At 33.6% G+C, this 24,896-nt stretch overlaps 1 protein-coding gene across 1 annotated transcript; it reads left to right on the forward strand.

The window, feature by feature from the left end:
- Window positions 1–1,050: 1,050 nt before the first annotated feature.
- On the forward strand, window positions 1,051–4,009 carry LOC143600240 (putative amino acid permease 7). Its single transcript, XM_077077984.1, has 7 exons — window positions 1,051–1,211; window positions 1,872–2,111; window positions 2,183–2,276; window positions 2,358–2,572; window positions 2,647–2,780; window positions 2,867–3,094; window positions 3,608–4,009. The coding sequence occupies exons 1-7, from the start codon at window positions 1,124–1,126 to the stop codon at window positions 4,007–4,009; spliced, it is 1,401 nt and encodes a 466-aa protein (XP_076934099.1). The 5' UTR covers window positions 1,051–1,123.
- Window positions 4,010–24,896: the final 20,887 nt, after the last annotated feature.

The following is a 24,896-nucleotide window of genomic DNA, read 5'->3' on the forward strand; positions in this document are numbered from 1 at the left end:
ATTATTAATGTAGAAAAATAAGTTACTAATGTAATTATTATCATTAATATAACTAATCATCAATGTTTTCAATTCCATATATCTAAAACTGATTATCAGTTACCGTATATCTAAAATTATAATAAATTATGATATATTAAAATTCTTAATCATAAGGTTGAAATTTATAAAAATAGTCAACATAATATAATTAATAAGCAATTGAATAATTAAGTAATTGATATAAGTTGTGCAAAAATAAGTTAGTAATTTAATTCCGTAATTAAAGTAATTCTTAATCAAATGGTTGCTTTTTTTTCCTAACATACACAAATTGATTACATATCTCAATTTATACTCCAATGGTTATATTTTTAATTAGTCAATGGGTCAAATTTCATAAATCTATAATTAAAATCAATTTTAGTAAAATTAAATTCGTAGTAACGTTAACCGGTATTAAATCAAAAATTAAAAAAACAATATGGTTTCAATTGAATCAATATACAAAAATTAAAACCTGATGATTTAATTTACCAGTAGTAACGTTGATGGATTGTGAAGACGGTCATCGGTAGGCTGATATGTTGTGGATAAAACGCCCGGCTGGTGAACAGCTTCATCGATGGTAGACGATGAATTTGCCGGATAGATGAATTGAAGGTAGAGATCCGTGGAAAAGGATGGAGGCTTGAAAGAAGAGATAATTGATTTGGGTTTTTAATTTAAACTATAAATGGTGTATACAGAATAATAGAAATAATAGAAATTAATATTAATAATTATAAAATGCATTTGAATCATTAATTTTAATCATTAAAGAGATTAAAGAGAATTGATTGTATATAATTTTAATTTATTTTTGATTTATTTTATTCTCATGAAAATTAAAGAATTGTTAGATATACATGGAAACTTTTAGAAACAACCAATATGAATATGCCAAGTTGACTTAAACTATTTTGTTTGAATAGTATAGTTAGATCACTTAACTGGGTTTTTTTTTCTAAGGTATTATCTTTATAAAATTTGATCTTTATATCTATGAAAGTAATTCGTATGTATAGTTTATAAACTTTTTTAACGGCATTTATATATACCTGATAACGTATTTTGCGTTTAGAACTGAAACAACCAAATAACAATGGCGAGAGGAGACTATGAAGAAGAAGAAGAACATCATCCGCCATTGTTGCAGGCTTCACCTCATAATCATAACCTCAACCTCACTGGTCTGCCTTCATTTCTCTTTCCCTTGTTACTTACTTCATTTAATTTCAAGCTAGTTTAAATCATTTAATCAATGTTTGATAGATTTTATTCCTTGTGTTCGAGTTTAATGATGATACCTAGGGTTGGTTTTATCAGTTATCTTTCTGCTGTTGATTTTAAGAACAGTAGAATAATATGACTATCCATATTCAAAATTAGACCTAATTTTGGTTATATTTTAATCCAGTTCCTCAAGTTTGATTATCACACTTAAAGATAGGGGTGTGCGCCATTCGGTTCGGTTATTAGCTTCAACCGAACGGTTCGGTTTATTCCGTTCGTTTGCCGGTTTATGGTTCGGTTCGGTTAATAACAAAAGACAACATATGGTTAAAATTTTTGCTTAGAAATACATGAAATGAAGATATAAATACATAAAATGGATGCATGAATACATGAAATGGAGATATTAATACATGAAATGGTGGTATCAATACATGAAATGGAGGTATCAAAGCTAAAAACATAAGAAAATTTGAATGGTTCAATTCGGTTTGGAAAACTGAGGGTACAGAAAAAAAGCAATAGCCGATTTTCAGTTAATTTTACTTATATTTTAGTCAACTTCTTTAAATTTGATGATAACACTTTATCCACTGGCTTTGTGTTGTTGTTTGAAGGAACTGTATGGACAGCAGTAGCACATATTATAACAGCAGTCATAGGATCAGGTGTTTTATCACTCGCTTGGAGCGTAGCTCAGGTCGGATGGATTGCTGGCCCGTTGTCTCTTCTTATCTTTGGCTTTATCACTCTTGTTTCTGCACACTTTATCTGTGACATTCATCTTTATTTTGATCCTAAAAATGGCAACACTACTATGAACCAGTCCTACTTGCAGGCCATTTACACAGTTTTAGGTTAGTTTGTTTCATGCTCGTTAGCATTCACTTGCATTTTGTTCATTTTACTTATGTACATTGAATTTCAGGGTATAAGAATGGTCTGGTGTGTGCATGCGTGTTTTATTTCACTATATTCAAAACAGGAGTTGTATATATAATCACATCTGCTACCAGCATGAGGTATGCTACTTTGATTTGGTGAAATCTTTGACTATCACATATTAACATAAGTCCGTTTTGAATTTTCTGGCTTGGTGACAGAGCAATCATGCAATCAAATTGTTACCACGAGCAAGGGCATGATGCTGCTTGTGAATTTGAAGATTGGTATTATATGCTTATATTTGGAATCATTCAAATTGTAGCTTCTCAGATACCCAACTTTTTTCATACAAAATGGCTCTCGATTATTGCTGCAATTATGTCGTTCACCTATTCTTTTATTGGAATTGGACTTGGATTAGCCCAAGTAATAGGTAAAAATCTTATCTTCAACATACTGATACTCGATGTTGCTGATGGGCCACGAATAATATAAATGAAATTGCAGGCAAAGGAAAAATTGAAGGTAGCATCTATGGAATTTCAACTACTAGTCCCACACAAAAAGTATGGTTGGTTGCTCAAGCTATTGGAGATATTGCATTTTCATTTAATATCTCGGTAATTCTTCTTGAAGTACAGGTATAACTTCTAACCCGTTGTAATAAATCTTCTATTTGATAATGAATCAATTTGTCTAGCACTTATGTGATGTTTGTGACATGTAGAGCACTTTGAAGTCACCTCCATCACAAAAAGTGACCATGAAGAAAGCTTCAACAATTGCAATCTTTACAGCTACTATATTCTTCCTATGTTGTGCTGCTTCTGGCTATGCTGCATTTGGAGATTTGACTCCCGGGAATCTGTTGACCGGGTTTGGGTTTTATGAACCGTATTGGCTCGTTGACTTTGGAAATGCATGCATTGTTCTCCACTTGGTTGGTGGTTACCAGGTATAAAATGACCTTAGCATTTTGACTGGAACCCGTTTAATATTTACATCAAATGATAACAAAGATAGTTCATTAATTACAATTAGAGATGGGCAAAAAACACTGGTTAACGGAACCGACTGACGATCCTAACCGGTTTGGAACTGATGCTTAGGAACTGATGTGTGTGCCCGCCCACCCTAATAGTTCCAGTTTTTAGCCTCCCAAAACTGGTTCCACCAAGTAGCTAGTTTTGACCACTTTGACTGGGAATCGGTTCGGTTCCAACCCGAACCACTTTGCCACACTTTGGTAATCATATTTAACACATTAATCATGTATAAAATTAATAAAAACGTAAAAGATATGCAAGTCAGGTGGAGCCGACTTGGCCAGTTTGACCCACACCTAAACATCACCATTTTGACCCGAACCTGTTTCATGCCTCGTACACTTTGCCACATTTACCTAGTATCAATCTAGGACCGATAATTTGTGTTTCCTTCCATTATTAATTATCTTGTGTGTTGTCAGGTATACACTCAGACAATATTTGCAATAGTGGAAAGATGGTATGCGGAAAATTTCCCAGAAAGCACGTTCGCGAAAGACACTCAAAGCATGAAGTTGTCGTCATTGCCCGAGTTCAAATTGAATCCACTTCGGTTATGTTTTAGAACAACATATGTGGTTTTGACAATGGCAGTTGGGATGTTATTCCCTTACTTCAATGAGGTCCTCGCGTTTGCAGGCTCGATCATCTTTTGGCCATTGACCATATACTTCCCTGTAGAGATGTACTTTGTGCAGAAGAAGGTCGTACCTTGGTCCAGAAAATGGATTATACTTCGTATATGCACCACTTTGTGCCTGCTTGTAACCATATTTAGTTTGGTTGGTTCCATTGAAGGACTCATTACCAAAAGATTTGCGTAGTAAATAGTTGATTCTCTTTGAAGATTTGGGTGCATTAGTCCATTCTCTTGTAAAATACAGTTGTACAAATTTTAGAATGTTATTGAGTGATGGCACATGTAGAAAATAATGTCATTCTACCCGAGCCGTTGTGGCGTGATGTCCAACTATAAACTGGTGAAGTCGAATACTTCTTTAAATTTAGTCTTATGAGTCACTTAGTCTGTTAACCTGTGTGTTGTTACAATGAAAGTTGGCTTGTTTATAATCTGAGTTACGGCAATGAAGATTTCATCAGCTAGACGTTGCATGCTTGTATGGTCAAGAACGAGATCCTATATGCACTAGGATCATATATTCATATGCTGATATGCATGCTCCACATGTTTTCACTAATCAAAATCATAAGATCTAAAAAGTTAAAATTAGGGAATAGACATTCAATATCTAATTTTATTTTAGGCTCAACTAACAGTTCGGAAAAGGGTAAGTTAGTCGTCCAAAGGATCAAAACATATCAATAGTGGTCTTTACTAAACAATCATGTCATTTGGTAGACTGAATTTTTTTTTCTTTGACAATGTTTTAAAGCGCAAACCCACTGACGGATCCAAGAAATTTAGCCGGTGGATGCCAAGAAAGATTAACATAGAATGGTTCAAGTCAAACTCTAACAGATCAACCCAAAAATGGGTCCGGTCAAACAAAAACGGGTCGGGTAAAAAAATTACATTAAATAAACTATGCGTAGAAATTTAAGTAACAAATTTCATAAAACATAATAAACAAAATACGTATTCTCTACGCCATTTCTTCATTCGTAACACTTACAAGTTTGATTCCGACATACCATAATCTTTAGAAATATAAATAATTTAAAGTGAAACATAAGTTTAAAAAGGTTAGGAAAGATTTTTGGTGGTTTGAACGGTAACTAGCTCGTGAAGACGAGTAGTTCGCCTTTTACTCGGTTTTTACCCGAAACTTGGTTTAAGCCAATGTTTGATCCAACACTTTCAAAATCTTAAGTAATATGAGAAATATGAAGTAAAACATAACTAAAAAGAAAGATTGAACTTTTGGTGGTTGAACATTGACTAACTTGTTAAAATAAGTGTTCGTTTACTCGGTTTTTACCTGAAACTTGGGTTCAAGCCAAGATTTATTCTACACTCACATAACAACCATATAATAACTAAAATATAAAGAAACACTTAGATCTAAAGTGTTTGATGCAACATGGTTGCTTAAAAGTTAGTTAAAGCGCTTAACGAGTGTTCGATTTGGTTCGGTCCTTGACTCAGTATGAAACCGGGGATTGTTACCACATGCCCAACACCATATAACTAAAATTTAAAGGAAACTCAGATCTATAATGTTTCATGCAATATGGTTGCCTAAAAGTTAATTAACGTGTTTAAACGAGTGTTCGGTTTTGGTTCGGTCCTTGACTCGATATGAGACTGAAGATGGTTACCACATGTCCAAACTAATTGAACTAAAATAAAGTAAAATATTTAAATTTAAACTCAAACAAGAAAGTTAAGCGAGTAAACTTCCCGAAAACAGGCCTAAAATGCATAAATATGTGTCTGTGGCGGAAACACGGGGGCGTTATGACGTCATGGATCATAGTAACTGCTTATAGACTATATGATAAATACTTCATCAAATGGGTCTACGTGCATGTGAGTCCATACGTGTTTACAATGCTCCAAATACATGAGAATGCATACATAAAAACGTCAACAAAAATTGTTGGTGAGTTTCACAGGTTTGTATGACATCTAAAAATATTTGTTTCTTGGAAAACGAGTCAACCGACATTGTCTTATTTATACAATTCCTCATACAGTTACCATGAGCTCTATGATCAATACTTAACAACGTTTCTATGATCGCCCCTCTTGATGTTCAAATGCGAAAACATCGAAGTCATCTTTTGGACAAATATCACCCGCTAGACCTCCAATCTAAGTTAGTGCGACTAACCAAGGGTGGGGGTGTGTTACTCCCAAATAGTACTATTCACATTGACCACGTTTATAATAGTTAATGATCATAGATCCTAGGAGACTTTAGTTGCATTATGTTTGTTTTAATATTATGAACAAAACACATTTTCCTCCAAAAAGATATATATATAGTCTTTCAATAAATCTATAATATATATATAAACGAAAACATAAAAATCCTACGTGTCGCGATGTGGTCGCTCCCCTCTTTTTTGGAGTCACCAGATTTGCTTGATTTTTAAATGGAGGCTTCTCATGCATTTGACCATACTTTTAAAATATATTATTTAAAATTAAGTAACAATTTTATGGTAAAAAAAAATAACGGGTCATGGTCCCATCAAACTCATATAGCTTTTAAACCGGATTATAACATCTCATTTATTTGTGAAACAATTTAATATCAAACCATAAGTATATTATTGATTTTCATACAATAAAAAAATAAAAATTCAAAAAATAGATAAAAATATTAAAAACAAATAATATAAAATGACCCCCGTAATACGGGGGATAAAAACTAGTGTTATATATTTTTATACAAACCATACTTTTCGAAATGTTAAAGCCCGCTTAGCCACTCTTAATCGCAAAAATTTTAATTCTATTTAAATTCATTTTTATAATGTTTACTAGGAAAATGGTTTAAGGTTAGACAAGTATAACTCTTTGGGTGATTTGGCCATGAACTGGTTACGAAATCCAAATAAACATAAGATTATTTGTGCTCACTTAATAAAGATGATGTCTAGAGTTAAATGAAGAAGAACTTCAGCTTGGGCCGTGGTGACCAAGAATGATAGATGGAGGTGAGGGTGGTAGCCAGTGGTGTTGTGGCGGATGGTGGACTGGTGGCGTCAGGAGGAGTCTCCAACTGAGAGAAAAGAGAGACGAGTATATATGTGTGTGTATTTTTGTTGTGTGTCACTTGTAATTGAATGACACATTCTTTCATATATATAGTGGTTGGGGAGTATGGATCTAATTCTAACTAACTCAAAGTAATGAAGTGTGTTGTTGAGTGGTGACAAGATAATAAAGAAGGGATGGATCGTCATAATGGAGTGGGGATTGGATAAGATCACAACACATAATAATTAATTCTAGTGATGGTTGTAAAAGAATTTGCTTAAAAATCACGTAAACTAATTCAAATCAAGAAACAGCTAGACTTGAAGATAACGTACGGTACTAGGGGTGTGCAATAGTGGTTTTGTTGAAAATTAAGCATGGTTTGGATTGAAAAGTTAACAGAATGTTTATTGTTTGGTTTCTAAAAAAATACATATAGTATAATATAGGCATCTAAATTATGTAGATTTGCTAGTATATCTAGTTCAATTTCACATGTACATACATGGTTTCGTCCATACATACATATATGTATATCATGGCACAATTTCAAGTCTTGTAAAATAGATGCATAAATACGACATTTATGTATAATGTATTATGACTTATTTTTTTCAATACCTTTTCTGGCTTTTTTTTATTTTATCACTAGCGCTCGGGTTTGTTGTGGTGTGACTCGGTTATCCCTAAAATTATCTACAATATATTATATGATAATAATATATTTAAGCGTTTGTATTAAATTATTTAAAATATTATAAGTTATATATATTTATATAAATGTATTATATTTATTAAACATTTATTTATTTATTTACATACTAGGTTAGTTACCCGTGTAGAACACGGGTAAGAATAAGTATATTTTTTTTAAATAATAACATAATGTGAAATACAAAAAAAAGGTATCACATATATAAAGATATATTATACGCAGTGTTTTAAAAACCGAGTCAAACCGGCCGGTTGAATCGGTTAAACCAGATTTTACACGGGAGGCCGGTATTTTTGGCCGATTCGCTAGAACATCTTACCAACGGTTTTTGTATAAAATACTGGTTTTTACCGGCAAACCGGTTTTAAGTCCGAGAAATTTTTTATATTTGCAGCCCATATTTTTTCAAAGTTATTTTTAACCCAACAATTAACATTCAAGCGTGTAAACTTTATGACTATTTTTTAAAAATTGAGTGTTTTTGCATTATTTTTTTAATATGGATTAACTTTTGAATTATTTTTTTGTTGTGAAATCATTTAGTTTTGGTTTATTCTTGGATTAAAGTTACATTTATAGAAAGTTATAAGGCAGAACCGGTTGAACCTCCCGGCATAACTCGGTTCAACCAGTTGTACCATTTTTAACACAATCTGGTACAAGTCAAATACCGGTTTTTAAAACATTGATTATACGGTAAAAAAATTACATATTACGTAATTTGGAAATAAAAAGTTAGAAAATTCATAAATCATAAATTATTTCTTTGTTATTTTCTATATCATAACTTAGGTGTAAATGACTACTTTTATAAACCAACTCGTGGACCAAAACTCATTTTAATCTTAAACTGTTTTTACATGAACAATCTTTGATACTTTAATCAGTTAAGAATCCCACCCTTTTCGTATTGGTTACTTATAAAAATCTAATATTAATAACTAATAATATATTTTATATTAAACAAATTAACATATTTATGATGGTATTAATTCTTTTAAGTTATGATAGAATTATTAAAAATTTAAATGAAATATTAAAAAGAGAAATGCATTAAATATGAGAGAGATGATGGAAAATTTTTGTAAGAATGAATATAGTGATGACATGTGACATTTAGAAAGCTTTATTTATTAAATAGTATAGATTTATATAGTTGTGTTATATTTATATCTCAAGTTTTATTTGTAAATGGTATTTTAAAACTAATAAAGTTAATAATCTATAAATAAATGGTGAATAATAATATTGTTTTTGCAATAACAATAATCGTGGAGATCAATCGTTTAATTAATAATATTATAATCACAAACCTAACTCAAATCACATCTAAATCATAATTCATTAAATCATATTATATCATATATAATTAATTTATATTGTATCATATTTAACTAGAAAATTCTTGTCGGTGCATTCAGAAGGGTTTAACTGTTTCCTATCCCATCATCATCATTTGTATTTCGTTCATCTGGTCAGGTGAGTATCTCACTCCCCTATTTTACTCATTTTAATCTTTTGGGGACATATGCGTATATACAGTATTTTCTTATTATTATTTTCCACATTAACAACTGTTATCCTTGTGTGTATATCAAGTTTATGCCTAACTTGTTATTTGCTTACTTGCTATATTTGAACTCATTCGAAGAGGTCCAACATATTTTAGTATGATCATACGATCGTCGTAGTGGCAGGCGTCCAATCGCATGACAATGGTTTCACCGAAAACTCATTTTTGGTAACCAATGCCCGATTCGCATGGTAACGATTTATCCCTTTCTTTATTATTTGTTTGAATTGTGTACATATTTTGGCTTAATTGTTATCACACATGAACAATTTGCGTTTTCCTTTAAATATTCTATTGTATATCAATTAACTGGTGTTTTACTCACTCAACCTTGTGTTGACAGAATTATTTCTATTTTATACGCATATGCAGGTTATCATTTGAACTAGTTGCAAGATGTGGTGAAGGATTTAGGATTGCTTATGTTAGAAGAAATGTATTCAAGACTAAATCAAGACTTAGTGTAACTCAGATGTTGAATTATCTTGGTTATATGAATTATGTACTTTGTATTTGATTTATTTGAAAAATTAATTAAATAAATATATATTGTCATTTTTAATTATTGCATGATAATACCTTTTGAGTTGTGAGCAATCAGTTCGCGCCCCGGCATTTCTGTCTTAGGTTGGAGTGTAACATTCGCCTTTTATCGACATAGCTGTTTTGACGACTTCTACTAGCAAGAAGAATTTTGCGGATTTGATCGATATGATGAGTAGTGTCTTGAACCATCTCGGGACCGGTGATTTGAGCTTCACCAATCTTGTTCCAACAAATCAGAAAACGACACTTACGACTATAGAGAGCTTCAAATGGAGCCATACCAATGCTAGAATGCAAGCTATTGTTTTATGAGAATTCAATAAGCGAATATGAAAATCCTAATTTCCACCAGAATCAAGTACACACGATTGAAACATATCCTCAAGAGTTTGAATTGTACACTCGGATTGGCCATTGGTTTGAGGGTGATAGGCGGGTACTGAGATCAAGGCGAGTTCCTAGGGCATCTTGAAGCGATTTCCAATAATGAGAAGTGAAACGAGAATCGCGATCGAAGATGATGGTCAAAGGTATACCATGACTGCATACGATTTCACGAACATAAATTTTGAAGTGAGCCGATTTGGTTAATCGATCGAAAATTACCTAAATACTATCATCTTGCCTGAGTATTCAGGAGTTTGGTGATGAAATCTATGGCAATGTCTTCCCATTTCTAAACGGAAATCGAGGGTTGTTCGAGTAAACCGAAAGGTTTTTGATTTTCGGTTTTAACCTTCGAGCATGTAAGAAATTTTAAAACGTAAAGTGCCACGTCTTTCTTCATACCGGGACACCAATAGACAGAATGGAGATCGAAATACAACTTTTTCGCACCGGGATGAACAAAATATCGCGACTTATAAGCCTCGTAAAAAATGAAAGTACGAAGTTCGTCACGACCGGGAACCCATAAACGATTGAGGAAGTAAAGAAAGCCATCGGGTTTGATTTTGAGTTGAAGTTCGACTCCACAAGAAATTTCACCGTACATGTTAGCTTCATCAACGGAGGTGCATTGGACTCGATATATGCGGTTTTGAAGGTCGATTTGGATGATGATGCTATGAAGTTGAATGGATTTGACACTAACCTTGCGACTAAGGGCCCATGAGCATTCCATGGCATTTTAACTGTACCAACTAAATAACAAATTATCAAAATAAATGAGTTGGACGGCCATGAGCGTTACATGACATTTTAACTATACCAAGTAAATAACGAATTATCAATGCAAAGGAGTTGGACGGCCCATGAGCGTTACATGGAATTTTAATTATACCAACTAAATAACGAACTAACGAGATAAAAGTAAGAGTAGAGCATCCCGTGAACCACCACGTATGATTAAGCTCCAACAAAAAAACATAATTTTAAAACAAGTTGAGAAATGGATAGTAGGAGTGTCTATGGGTTCCATGGATTTTTCACCCAACTAACCATTAAAAATAAACATAACACAATAATCGGAAATTACCGAATTTAGCCACGAACGACAGTGAATTAGGCTTAAGAAAATAAGGAATGCAACCGCTAATGCGGCTACGTTTGACCGCTTAAGGGTTCAGTCGTATCACATTTATGTTCCGCTTTGGCCTATAAGCTCGAGTACTGTGATCAGGTTATCTTCCAAGTAAGGAATAGCGTCATACCTTGGGTTCTCGGAACCAATCTGCCAAGGCCCAACTCACAGTACTCTCCCCCTTCCAGTTACTACAGGAACTTGTCATACTACCTAGTACCTAACCTTAAGGTGAAAGAGTAAAAACAACACTAGGGAATTCTTAAGGAGTTTCTCAAAAATAAAAAAAGCAATCTACTAATTTAATTAATTAAAAAAATGTTTTGAGGTGGAGGCATAGCCTCGGAGTTGTGTGTGTGTGCATAATAATATAAATAAGCAATAATTTATTAATTAACTAGTAAAGTTGTAAACACATAAGTATAACACATACGACAATCAAATAAGCACGTATGGGCTCCTAAGCATGTTACCAAGGCACCACTAACGACCTATCTTAAACATTCGGCTCTGATACCAATCTGTCACACCCCAATCTAATGTGGAAATACTGGGGAGCGAATTGATTGTTCACATATCATAAGGTACTATCATGCAATATTAAATGTGACAATATCTATTAGTTTAAATTAAATAATCCAAATAGTCCTAGCACATAATCCATAAAATAAAAACAAATAAATCCAAATTCAAAATTTCATGTAAGTCTTGATAAATTTCTTCTAACTTAAAAGCATTACTAAGTTCTTCATCTTGACAATCAATTCAAACAAAAACCTGCATATGCATACAAAATAAGGTAAATTTGTCAACACAAGGTTGAGTGAGTAAAATATCAGCAATTTATATATAATATAAAAACACAAACTGTCCTTTGTGAAATAATCAATAAAGCCTAGAGCAATTAATGAGTATCGGTAAAATCATGGCCTTGCAAAGTGGGCTTTGGCTACTACGACGATCGTATGGTCATACTATTAATGTGACTATGATGGACCTCTCCGAATGTGATCAAGTAAACAATTAAACATATAGCAAATTAGGCAAATAATTGATAAGCACACAAGGTTAACAGTTTGCTAATGTGAATACTAAATAATATGTAAGTAAGATATTGTACGCATATGTCCCCTAAACAATTGAAAATAAGTATAAATGGGAAATGAGTTACTCACCTTATCAAATAAGCAAATGAGAAACGATTTGATAAGAAATACGATATGATATAACGCTCTTCGAGAATTACCAATAAACGACCTTAGTTAAGAATGATTGCGAATACATGAATTAAAGATGGATCCTATAAAGATTCGGGATTTGATGATGATCGGGTGTGCTTGTGAAATAATAAATTATTTAAGTTATTATAATTTATAAAGATTACTTTTATTTAAGATTGTATATAATAAATAATATAATCTAAATATCTATATAAAATATATTTATAACTAAAATATTTAAACCGAAAATCATAATTTGATAATTTACATAATAATATTTTAAATCAATAACACATCTAACATATTTCTTATAATTTTTATTTGTTAAAATCTATTATTTTATAACATAGTATATAGTTTTAATGAAAATAAACTGAAAATGATAATCTAAACAAGCTTGTTTCATAGAAACATTAACTGATTATCCTTTTTATATTGTTTATAATGTATTTTTTGGTTTAAATATAATTAAAATATTAAAATCATAAAGTTCCCAAAAAAAAGGATCGGGGGGACTCGAACTCGCGCCCCCAGCCGGCATGTGACCAAACCAGAATGCACCAGCCAACTGGGTTGGTGACTAACCCAAGTGATAATTAGAAACGAAAATATTTAAACACAATCCTAGATTATCCCAAATTCATAATAACCCTAACAATTAAAATGTAACATCCTACTTTCGGTTATTATAATAAAAATAAATTCCATTATTTCATAGTGGGTCGTTATCGGTTTAGATAAATAGAATACGAGTTGGGCTAGTGTTGGGTAAATGAATATGGGTTATGGACTTGGGTTAGGAAAGAAAGAAGGAAAGACCATGGGGTTAAGCCCATGATTTATATATATAAACCCTTAATATCCATTTAATCCTCATTCACACATATTCCATACACCACCCAAAACACACACTTAAGATTTCTCTCTAGTTCTTCCTTATCTCTAGCCGAAATCAAGAAGGAAACCGATCACCGACCCGAGGTAATGATAGTTTAATATTGTACGAGCCTAAAACGTTAGTTATAGTCGCGTAACGACGAGCCGACACCGTTAAACCGTTTAAATCACAACATCCGGGTGGAATCGGGTATAAACCGGACCTAAGAAGAGTTTAGGGATCACCCTAGCTCAAATCTGGATCAAACGGGATGAAAAACGATGAAAACGGTGGAAGAACGAGTGAGATCTCGTTTTTTCGGCGAAAACGCGGTTTTCCGGTGATGACGGCGCCGGAAAGGCGGCGCCGGAAAAGATAAAGGTGTCAGGGAATGTTCCCTGACCTAACCCTAGTTCGCTAAGGAAACTTAGAGAAGTAGAGGGTGATTCTTTAGCTAGTTCGCTAAGGAAACTTAGAGAACTAGAAGGTGATTCTTTAGCTAGTTCGCTAAGGAAACTTAGAGAATCAGAGGGTGATTCTTTAGCTAGTTCGCTAAGGAAACTTAGAGAACTAGAGGGTGATTCTTTAGCTAGTTCGCTAAGGGAACTTAGAGAATCAGAGGGTGATTCTTTAGCTGATTCGCATAAGGAAGCCTAACGAACTAGGCTTGATTCTTTATCCGATTCGTTAAGGAAAAGGGTAACGAATTACCCTTGATTCTTTAAGACCATTCATTAACAAAGATAACGAATTAGAAGGTCTAATTCGCTAAGACCAAAGTAACGAATTGAAGTTTAACAGAAGGACAGAATGGTCCCTGGACTTAGAAAGGAATGAATTAATTACAAATAAGCTAGTGATATGGCTAGTAATAGATAATTAATACGAGTAATTGTTATACAGTTAGCCGCGCCCAACTGAAGAAAGGAATAACAATTAACGGTGAACGTAACCGACTTCAGGTGAGTTTCTAGCCCCACTTCTGTGTTATGTTTTCGGGGCTGTGTGCATACTCGATATGTTTGTTAATACACTTATCCTAAGTGATAAGTGTATGCCTTATATGAATGATGTGAAATGTATGAGTGATTGCTTGTTAGTACGTGAACGATCTTCGGATATTGCACGTACTGTCAGGTTGTAGTGGTACGTATAAGGTAAGTATAATGTATTTGCTTATATGTATGAATGCGATAAAGTTAATAAACGAAGGAAAGGCATGGTTGTATGGTAACGAAGAGGGACCAGACCCTAATAATATCTGTGATGTTAGGGACCAGAACCTAATAATATCTGTGATGTTAGGACCAGACCCTAATAATATCTGTGATGTTAGGGACCAGACCCTTATAATATCTGTGATGTTAGGGACCAGACTCTTATAATATCTGTGATGTTAGGGATCATACCCTTATAATATCTGTGAGGTTATAGGGGGAAAGGCTCTTTAAAACGTATGATTATGTATGTAAAGAAAGTATGAAGGTAAGAATGAAAGTATATGCACTTATGTGTGTATGAAAGAAAGTTAAGAGGTTAAGTATGAAATGTAAGAAGGTATTGTATGATTATGTGATTAACTAGAACTCACTCAGCGTAGCTGACTTTTAGTATGCACGCAGGTGAGTAGAATGAGGCAGGTAGCTTGAGGAGGACACATGGCAGAGTTGGACGAAGCTGGCATCTGAAGATTTTGCTATGATTTTTTTATTTTAAAAGACTATGTTTTGTTTTTAAATGACTATGAATGCTCGATAAGACAAGAATTATGGTTATGGAATGTAATGGTTTGAATGTTTTTAATGTTCCGCGAATGTTTTAATTAACTCTGATATTTAGAACTGCGTTTATGAGTAAATCCAACACGAAAGTAGGGCTACCGGTAACGGGGCCTTACATAAAATCGGCCAAATCGTTCAATGTTTAGCCGATTGATCATGGGGTTATAGTTATTGTGATAAAGACGAACTAGAAATACACTTTGATTACCTTAAACGATGATCAATTGTGGGTCAATTAGAACGAAATAGGGTTGGCTAAAACTTGAACTAGGATTGATACTGGTCTACGGGTTTGATTCGCGGGGTCACAGATATACGAGTTTAATTAGATTATTATGAACTGTAATAGGTATAACAATGAATTGATTTAGGCTGGCTACGTATTTTAAACAACAACATCAATTCCTGATCTTATTTGGTAATTAGAATGTTGGTGAAGCTTTTTTAGGTATACTAAATGATTCACATTGATCAATTCCAAGTATAACACGAGAATTTATGGTTCAAGAAATCAAACGGGTTAGGGGATTGGATCCAAATACGAGTCTACAGGTTTGGGTTTGGGAATAATATAATATATGGACATATTTGCAATTTAGTCCCTAAAGTTCAAGTGTAGATACATAATGAGTTAGAACTTAAGTTTAGGGTGTATTTTGTACAAACCTCAAAGTTATATTGATAAATTAAATAAATATAATAAACAAAATGATAATACTCAATAATTGGGATGTTTTATTAATTAAATTACCCGAACATAGAAACAGGTCGGGTAATGGCTAACAAAATGATAAACGAGAAGTTCGAATTGTTACATCGGGAAGGGTTAAGATAGGAGCATTGCAAAGCATATGCTTTAGAGTTTAGAAAACTTTTTGTTTCGGTCCCCATTCGTAAGTTTTTCCCCTTATCAGTTAATGGGGTTAGGGGTAACACAATTTTGGAGAAGTTTAGAATGAAATGCCGATAATACCCGACCAAACTAAGGAAAGATCGAACTTCCGTAGGTGTGGATGTAGTTTTCCAATCTTTTACGGTCTCATTTTTGGCGGATCAACATGAATATCATTATCGTTGACGACGTGACCCAAAAATTGAACTTCTTTTAGCCAAAATTCACATTGTGAGAATTTGACATAAAGTTGTTCTTTTCTTAGAAGATCGAGAATGGAACGTAAATGATGCTCATGTTTGGCTTCGGTTTTGGAAAAGATGAGGATGTCATCAATAAATATAATTACGAATTTGTCCAAAATGGTTAGCAAACGCGATTCATGAGATCCATGAATATCGCGGGTGCATTAGTTAATCCGAATGGCATAACCATGAACTCGTAATGTCCATACTAAGTACGAAAGACGGTTTTGGGAATGTCATCTTCGTGAACATGCATTTGATGATAACCCGATCAAAAATCGATTTTTGAGAAACAAGTTACACCTTGGAGTTGAACAAAGAAGTTGTAGATTCGAGGCAAAGGGTAACGATTCTTTATGGTGATTTTATTGAGCTCATGGTAGTTAATATACATGTGAAACGGCCATCTTTCTTTTTTCACATAGAAAACGATTGCTCCCCAAGATGAAGAGCTCGGACGGATAAAGCCCTTTTGCTTGATTTATGGTATGTTATTGTAAGGCCTCGATCCGGTGCCCTACTTTGGCGTTAGATTTACTCATAAACACAATTCTAAATATCAAAGTTAATTAAAAACCTTTCGCAGAATAAATAAATGTCAACCATTCATTACATAAGTCTTAAAATTTAAACAATATAAACCATGTTTTTAAGTTCAAACATTAAAAATTAAGTCTTCAGATGTCAACTTCTATATTCTTCTGCCATGTGACCATCCTCAAGCCAGCTGTCTCATCCTACTCACCTGCGTGCATACTAAAAGTCAGCTACGCTGAGTGAGCTCTAGTTAATCAGGAAATATACAATACATTCACATACTTACTTATACGTATCCGAAGATACATGTTACTAGGGGTGAGCAAATTAACCGCCATAACGGTTAACCGAACCATAACCGTCATAACCGAACCGATTTTAACCGATAACCGACATATCCAGTGGGTCGGTGTAATGAGTTTTTGAAAACCGCCAAATTTGGGTCGGTTTTGGTTAAAGATCATTTCAAACCCGCCATAACCGAACCGCCCTATTTATACGACTGTTAATCGAGAAACAGGGATTTAAAAATTGGAATTAGTGCAAATGGGATTAACTCTTTAGTTATATAAATCTTAACCTATATTTTTATATCTATTGTCGTTCAAAAAATAAACTAAAATAAAATAGCTAACTCTATACCTTTTTTAGATTTAGGCCAATAATATTAATAATATTGGTTGTCAGTGTTTACCGAATTAATTCCAAATCTTCCAAAATCTTCGTCTCAAATTTCCGTTCGAAGTACCTTTCAGTTGTTCAATATATATAGATACATATATCCCATAACTGAAGTTAAAAGAAAATAAATAGAAATATACTAATTCCCAATTCAGTTCAACGATTATTCAGTTGTCACAATCATACGTTTGAGGCAGCTACTTTTTCATAATAGGCAACCCATTTAGTTGAACGAAACGGTTGAAGACGGTATGTTCACTTGATATCACCATAGATTTCGTAGTTGTTCATCGTTCTTTTGTTCTTGTTCATTATGGATTATATATTTTATTTTATTGTGTATTTTTTTTTCATATTTGGTACCCATTTTAGGTCTAATTATATTTTCTCGGTCAGGTTAACCGACCCATAACCAACCCGCAACAATCATCAAAACCGATTAACCGAAACCGCCATAACCGATAGGTTATGGTTATTACTTTATATTAACCGACATATCGGTTATGGTTATGGGTTTGGCCAAATTCGCCCCAAACCGACCCATGCATACACCTACATGTTACTTACTTAACCTGTTCAACTTTCTTTTATACATACATAAGTATATACCTTCATTCTTACTTTCATATTTTAATCTTACTTTACATATATAATTATACGTTTTAAAGAGCCTTTCGCCCTATAACCTCACATATATTATTAGGATATGCCACCCTCATTCACAGATATTAATAGGGTCCACCACTCTTCTTCACATATATTGTTAGAGTCTGCCACCCTTCTTCACATATATTATTAGGGTCTGTCACCCTTTTACCGTCAATTCATACATACCTTTCTTTTCTTTTATATTATTATATACATACTCTTAATCTTTTCTACATCATTCATGTATCATACATACATCATTCGTATACATTCATATATCATACATACATCATACATAAACATTCACGTAGCATACACTTACCACTTAAGATGAGTGTATTAACTAATCATATTGAGTATGCACACAGCCCCGGAAACATAACAAGGAAATGGGGCTAGAAACTCATCTGGGTCCGATTACTTTTAGAGTTAAGGTAACTCATTTCCTTAATTGGGCGCGACTAACTGTATAACAATTACATGCATCAATTAACTAGCCCTATCCATATCATATTTCTAGGTTATTGTAACCCCTAGCTACGGGGGTCCAGGGCAACGCCCCTGGCAACGGGGTTCTTGGGGCGGCAGCCCCTAGCGAGGTCCAAGGGGAAGAGCCCCTAGCTGGGGTTAAGCTATGTAGGTTCCCAGCCGGATCTACACGGAATATCTCGTTCTACGTAGGTGCGGAATCCCTACGTAAGACGTTACGAGCGTAGAAGACGATACACGTTAACACGATCAAACACACGTTACAATAAACAAAGACACGTTGTATTGCAACTGGAAACACGTGATTCACTGATCACCGATTACACAAACTGAATAACTCGTAAACTAAAACTTCTGACTAAACAGCCGTAACCTAATCGCTTATAAAACACGACAACTTCGCCTAGCATGTTTAGGCGAAGTTGTCACTAACTTCGCTTATTCCACAAGTTCGCCTATATCAGCGAACTTGTGAGAACTTCGCTTACATCCAAATACAAATCCAACTAACTCGATTACAGACACTAGACAGTGAACTACTGACATCATGTACCAACAAGCTACCATGTCAGCTTGGAAAAAGTTTATTTTCATTAATAAGTCTTTACTAAAAACCTCATCAGAAAACTGAAGTTCAATTATTTAATCAAATCGAATCTTCATTTTAAACGTTACCTTTTTTTATTAATTAATTACTTATCTTTAGCTCATTTATCATCCAAGTCCAAATCTATCGTGTGTGTACGTATACGCTCTTTATCTTTCGTTTATTCGGAAAAATCATTTTAAGTGTAAAGTCCACTGGCGTATAAGTTGTCCTCAACGTATAAGTCTTCCCAACGTATAAGTACTTCCAGCGTATAAGTTTCTATAACGTATAAGCTATACATACACGCCACATATATACATATACGTTTATATACATACACGGTGCATGCATAAATATACGCTATATACATACATATACGTCGTATACTTATATGGAGGCCACATACATATGCGACATACGTGCATATACGCTCCATACATATGCGCTACATACTTACACGTTGTCCACACTTATATGCTACATACATACACGCTGCTACTTATACGGAGTATATACTTATACGGTGTATAAGTGCAGGTCAGCCCCTTTTTCACGCGTTTTTAAGGTTTTTCTTCGATTCTGGTGCCGTCAGCCACCGTTAACCACCATGGTTGGTCGGGGTTTGATCGTTTATGGTCTGGGTGTAGCTTTGGGGTGTCCATATATGAGCTAAATTGGCCCTTAAGCTCGTTTTTGGTTGATTAAACACCTGACATAAGCTAGATCTAGATCCAAACGGCTCACACGGTATCCCGGGGCTGCGGTGTCGGGTCCTAATATGTTGGGTCAGCTGAGATAAATGATTTCTTACCTTCGGTTGTTCTTAGATCGTTGAATATATTAGAGTAGAGAGTGTTTGGCTTAAGTGTGTACTTTTGATAGTGTAGGCTATGGTGTAAAATGGATGTAGATGGAAAGGATTATGGTTTAAGGGGTATTTATACCCCTTAAGCCCATTAACCTTAGGCTTATCTTTTCTTTTTAGTCCATAATTAATTTCATTTAATTAGCCTACCATCATTCTATCTTTATTTTTATATTAATATTAATCTACTATCTCAATTTAATTCTTCCAACACGAATAATATAGTATATTATTATTCTAGAAATTTCGAAATGTTACGGTTATATTTGCAAGTCAACAAGGACAATACACCTATTAATGTGAAGCATGTATCTAGGTGATAATTTATTACAGAATAATGTTTTAGAATTAAAATTTCTATTAATTGAAATTGAACTTTTGATCATATATAGGGCAGGTTTCTGTGATTCAGTATAAGGATATCGTTTCAAGTTGATGTGTTGGAGTATTTCATTTAAACCATATTTAAATGTAACTAGTACACGGTCTGAGCGTTACGGCAGAAGCGTTGATACACGTTAACTTGTGCGTCGTGATGGGTGTTGATGAAACATAATGTTACTAAAGTTTGTACACACATTATGATCGGTCTGGTTTTATTAAAATATATATCGAAACGCTATATAGAAACAAATATGTATATATGCAAACTTAAGTTGTCGTGAAGAAAAAATATATTATATTTGACCCATGTGTCTCATTGGTGAGCTCGATACTAAATAAAACTTATATCGAAGCGTATGTGAAAACATTCACGTGCGTTTGTATTCGAAATTTAGAGTAACACTACTTGTAAAAAAAAGTTATAAGTATATTATATTGACCAGGATCGGTGTCGCACAAAACTTGTACTAAAATATAAATATAATAAGTGCATCTCAATGGTTATTTGGAATTTAAGAAACATCATAATTTCAAAATAAAATATGTCAAATACTAATTATAAAAAAAATAATACTAAATTAAACATAAAAATGAATTAAATCAATAATACGGAGAGACATAAATTAAGTTGTAACTAACTACTTTAGAAATTGAGATGCTATGCATATATGTAATACACTAATCGGTTTTTTTATGAATAGTAATTTTTGTAAGATAACTAACATATGTTTTTTTAATATATCTATAATATATATAAACAAAAACCCAAAAATCCTAGGTGTCGCGATGTGGTTGCTCCCCCTTTTTTAGAGTCACCAGATTTGCTTGATTTTTAAACGATGGCCTCTCATTAATTTAACCCGGTTTACACCCGTTTATGCTTTAATTTTCGCGAGTCGTGTGGGTCACCAAACCCGGATCCTTACCTAAATTCTTCAACCACCAAACTACGATCATACTCTTCCTGTTCCCACACTCAAACCCTAAATCACCATCCTATCTCTATCTATCTTTTTCATGTTCAAACTTTGTATCAATCAATTGGCAAACATCGATGGCATGTGTAACCCTTACACGGGTCATAACATAATTCTTCGTTACCGTCACATCAGGTTCGTTCTGTTTTTCGTTTGTTTGATTTCATCAATCATATACATCCTAAATGATTTCAATTTGACCAATTAGTTGAACCTGTGTTGTTTTGATCAATGGTCGTTGAATCAGTTGCAGAAAGCTAACGATTAGAGTCACGATTATGTTTAATTGACTATGTTTAGTTTGACCCGTTAACTTAGAAAATTACCCTAAATGTTTAATTGACTGTTGTGTTGATCCACTAGGGTACCGGTGATGGTGAATTGGATAATTGAATTAAAATGATATGAAGCAATTGATGTTATTGTATAATAACATTTATGGACACTTTCTCTTTCTTATCATGTTCTAATTGATTTGTGTTTTTGTATAGTTTTAATGTAGCCATCGAATTATAACTTCGTACTTTCCTTCTTCTTTATTTGTCATTCGAATGTGTTTGCAATTATATAAAATAATAATATCATTTATATGGAATTATTAGCTGCTCAACATAGCCTATGTATGCCATCTTGAAATGATTAACTGCTGTAAACAATATTGTTATATATTGATTTTGTGGCTAATTATTCAAACGAACGAACGTAAACGAATTTATATGAATGAATGTAAATGAACGTAAACAAACATAAATGAACAAACGAGGCATGTGCTCATGTTCTTTTTGTTTAACTAAATGAGCAAAACTTTTTGCTCATGTTTGTTCATTACATAAATGAACAGCCCACTGAACGGTTCAAGAAATGTTCAATGTTTGGTTCATTTACAGGCCTAATTGTTATTTACTTCATATTTTCTTTTAAGATCCTCACGAGTCAGTTCTGGTTTTGTCCTATACAAAACCGTTCCGAAGTTCGAACGACCTAAAAAAAGTTTCTACTTGTAGTTTTTACATATTTATTTATTTGTTGTATTTGCTTGAAGAATATGACACTGTTGATTGTTGACAACATTGGAAGTTTGGATTGTCCCGGTTCCGAAAATCCCGGTCCTGAAAATCGCGAATTCTTGGTACCGGTACCGAAATATTCGGTTCGGTACTGGTCGGTACGGGACCGGGATTGAAGGTCAAAGTTAAGCGCAATTGTTTATTTAATTTGTCTATTTTTTAGAGTGCAAATTAATCGCATCGCATGATATATTTTATTAAAGTTTAAACTTTAACCTAAGAGGCTACGAATCAAAGATCTTTTTGTAATCGAATTGCATTAAGGCCAAGAAAGATAACCATCAAACACGCTCCATGTTTAATAATAGTTTCACGTTGAACTATAAATCGCGTCGAGATTTGAAACTATTGTTATAGTCTAGACCTATTGATTCAATGATTCATTGTCTGTCCAGTAATTGCATGTTAGTGGTCAATTGCTACTGAAAATAGAGTTTTATTCTAATTGATGTTTGAACCTTTAACCTTGATTATAAGCACCGCTCAGGTTTTGAAACAAAATTAAAGCAACTTTATGTTAGATTTAAGGATTTATGAAAAACAAATTGATGGTTAAAGATAATTTTAACCAATTTCTAAAATTTCTGAGTATGTTGACCGAACTGGTCAAACCACATTGGTATAAATTTTCTAGGATATTGGTTCTTGATTATAAGTTTTTTATATGTTTTTGAAACAAAATTAAAGCAGCTTTATGGTAGATTTAAGTATTTATGGAAAACAAAAGATGGTTAAAGATTATTCGTTTATTTAATACACGAATGGATACGAACAAAATATTTCTTTCGTTAAGTTAAATTAAGATCGGAGTTGGTTACCTTTTATGCAATTTGTGATTTGGTTTGTAACCAACTGAAAGTTATATATCTGCAATTAGATAATCTTGCAATTAATAAAAATTTAATGCAGTTTTAATAAAGACAAATTACATAACTGCATGCTTCCACTGCCCAATTCATCCCATAACTAGCAAAAGCTGATGCAATCGGTGTGCCAGGGTCTAATGCATAAGATGGAACCAAGCCAATAACAACAATGGGACTGTTGAAATGGAAGCTTGCATCATGGATGGAAATACAAAAAAATGTGGTGCAATGTCTGGTGTCACCACAGTTGTCAATCCCGTGTCTTTGGCAAGACGGATCATGGAGAAAACGCTACATGTTTATCTTGCATTTGATGGAGCTGAAGCCTTCGCGATACAACAGGCAAGTTGCACAATATTGTTTGATTCGTCATACATACAGATTTTAGAAATATTATATAATGTATCTTCCCTGCTTGCGGTGCGCGCATATAATGTATATATGTGTGAACCCTCGGGTGGGCAAAAGTAAAATTGCACTAATTTTAACGTTATTTTACTAATCTCGTGAAAATAACGTTAAAAGTGGCGGAAGGTTAATCAGGCATCATGTGGTGGCGTTGATAGCCGAAAGACAATGGTACATGCACCAATCAGCCGGTGTCCCGATGATTGAGTGCTATGTGCCTTATGTCCAAGGCTTGATGCAAAACTACTATCGACCCGGGGGTCTCATCGGAAGCAGCCTCTCTATCCCTATGGGGTAGGGGTAAGGCTGTCTACATCTTACCCTCCTCAGACCCTACCATAGCTTGGTTATTGGTGGGATATACTGAGTACGATGATGATGATCTTTGTGTTTATAATCTTTACTTATTGCAGTGTTCTGATTGTTTCTGCATTTACATTGTTTAGGGGTTTGAAACCATGGATAATAGTCATTTCATTACTCCTGAAAACATTGAGAGATTAAAGGAAGCAAATCGAGTTCAGGTATGCTGGATCTGTCAGTTGGTTCAAATTTAAACAAATTAGTTCATATTGGAAACTTTTACGTGTACTTAGAAGTGGAAATCTTGACTCATTTCCTTGCAAACGGGTCGATTCCATTTATGCTTCTTCTCCTACAGGTTTAATGGGTAAAAAAAAGGAGTAGGTTAAAAAGTAACTTATAAAACCTTGTAAATCTTTTATAAAAGAAAATTTATAATAGTAATATTAATATAGTTATTATAATAGTACATAAAAATTGAAAAAAGAATTTGAACTATGGGTCCACCCTACCCTTTTTCGTCGCCGTTGTTGAAGATCTCCGTCGATTCATGGTTTAAAGGCTCTTGAGCTTACTTTTGATAGGGAAAGATATATGGCGTTGAACTTTGTTTGATTTTTTTTATGGATAAGATTGAAATTAGATCAGATTGTTTGTTGTTTGGTCAGACGATCTGTTAACTTTTATATAAATAGGAATCTAAAAGTGGAATTTGAACATGTAGAATTAAAGAAATAGCGATCCTACACTAGCCCACCCATTTATCAGTATTATTATAAATATCTTTTTATTTGTGAATATAATAGTTTTCCTCAAACTTGCAGCGAAGACTATGGAGCCAACAGATTTGTATTCA

The sequence above is a fragment of the Bidens hawaiensis genome, unplaced genomic scaffold (assembly GCF_021521415.1).
Source record: "Bidens hawaiensis isolate Kalapana, Puna unplaced genomic scaffold, B.hawaiensis_p1.1 tig00053846_1, whole genome shotgun sequence".
NCBI classification, from domain to species: domain Eukaryota; kingdom Viridiplantae; phylum Streptophyta; class Magnoliopsida; order Asterales; family Asteraceae; genus Bidens; species Bidens hawaiensis.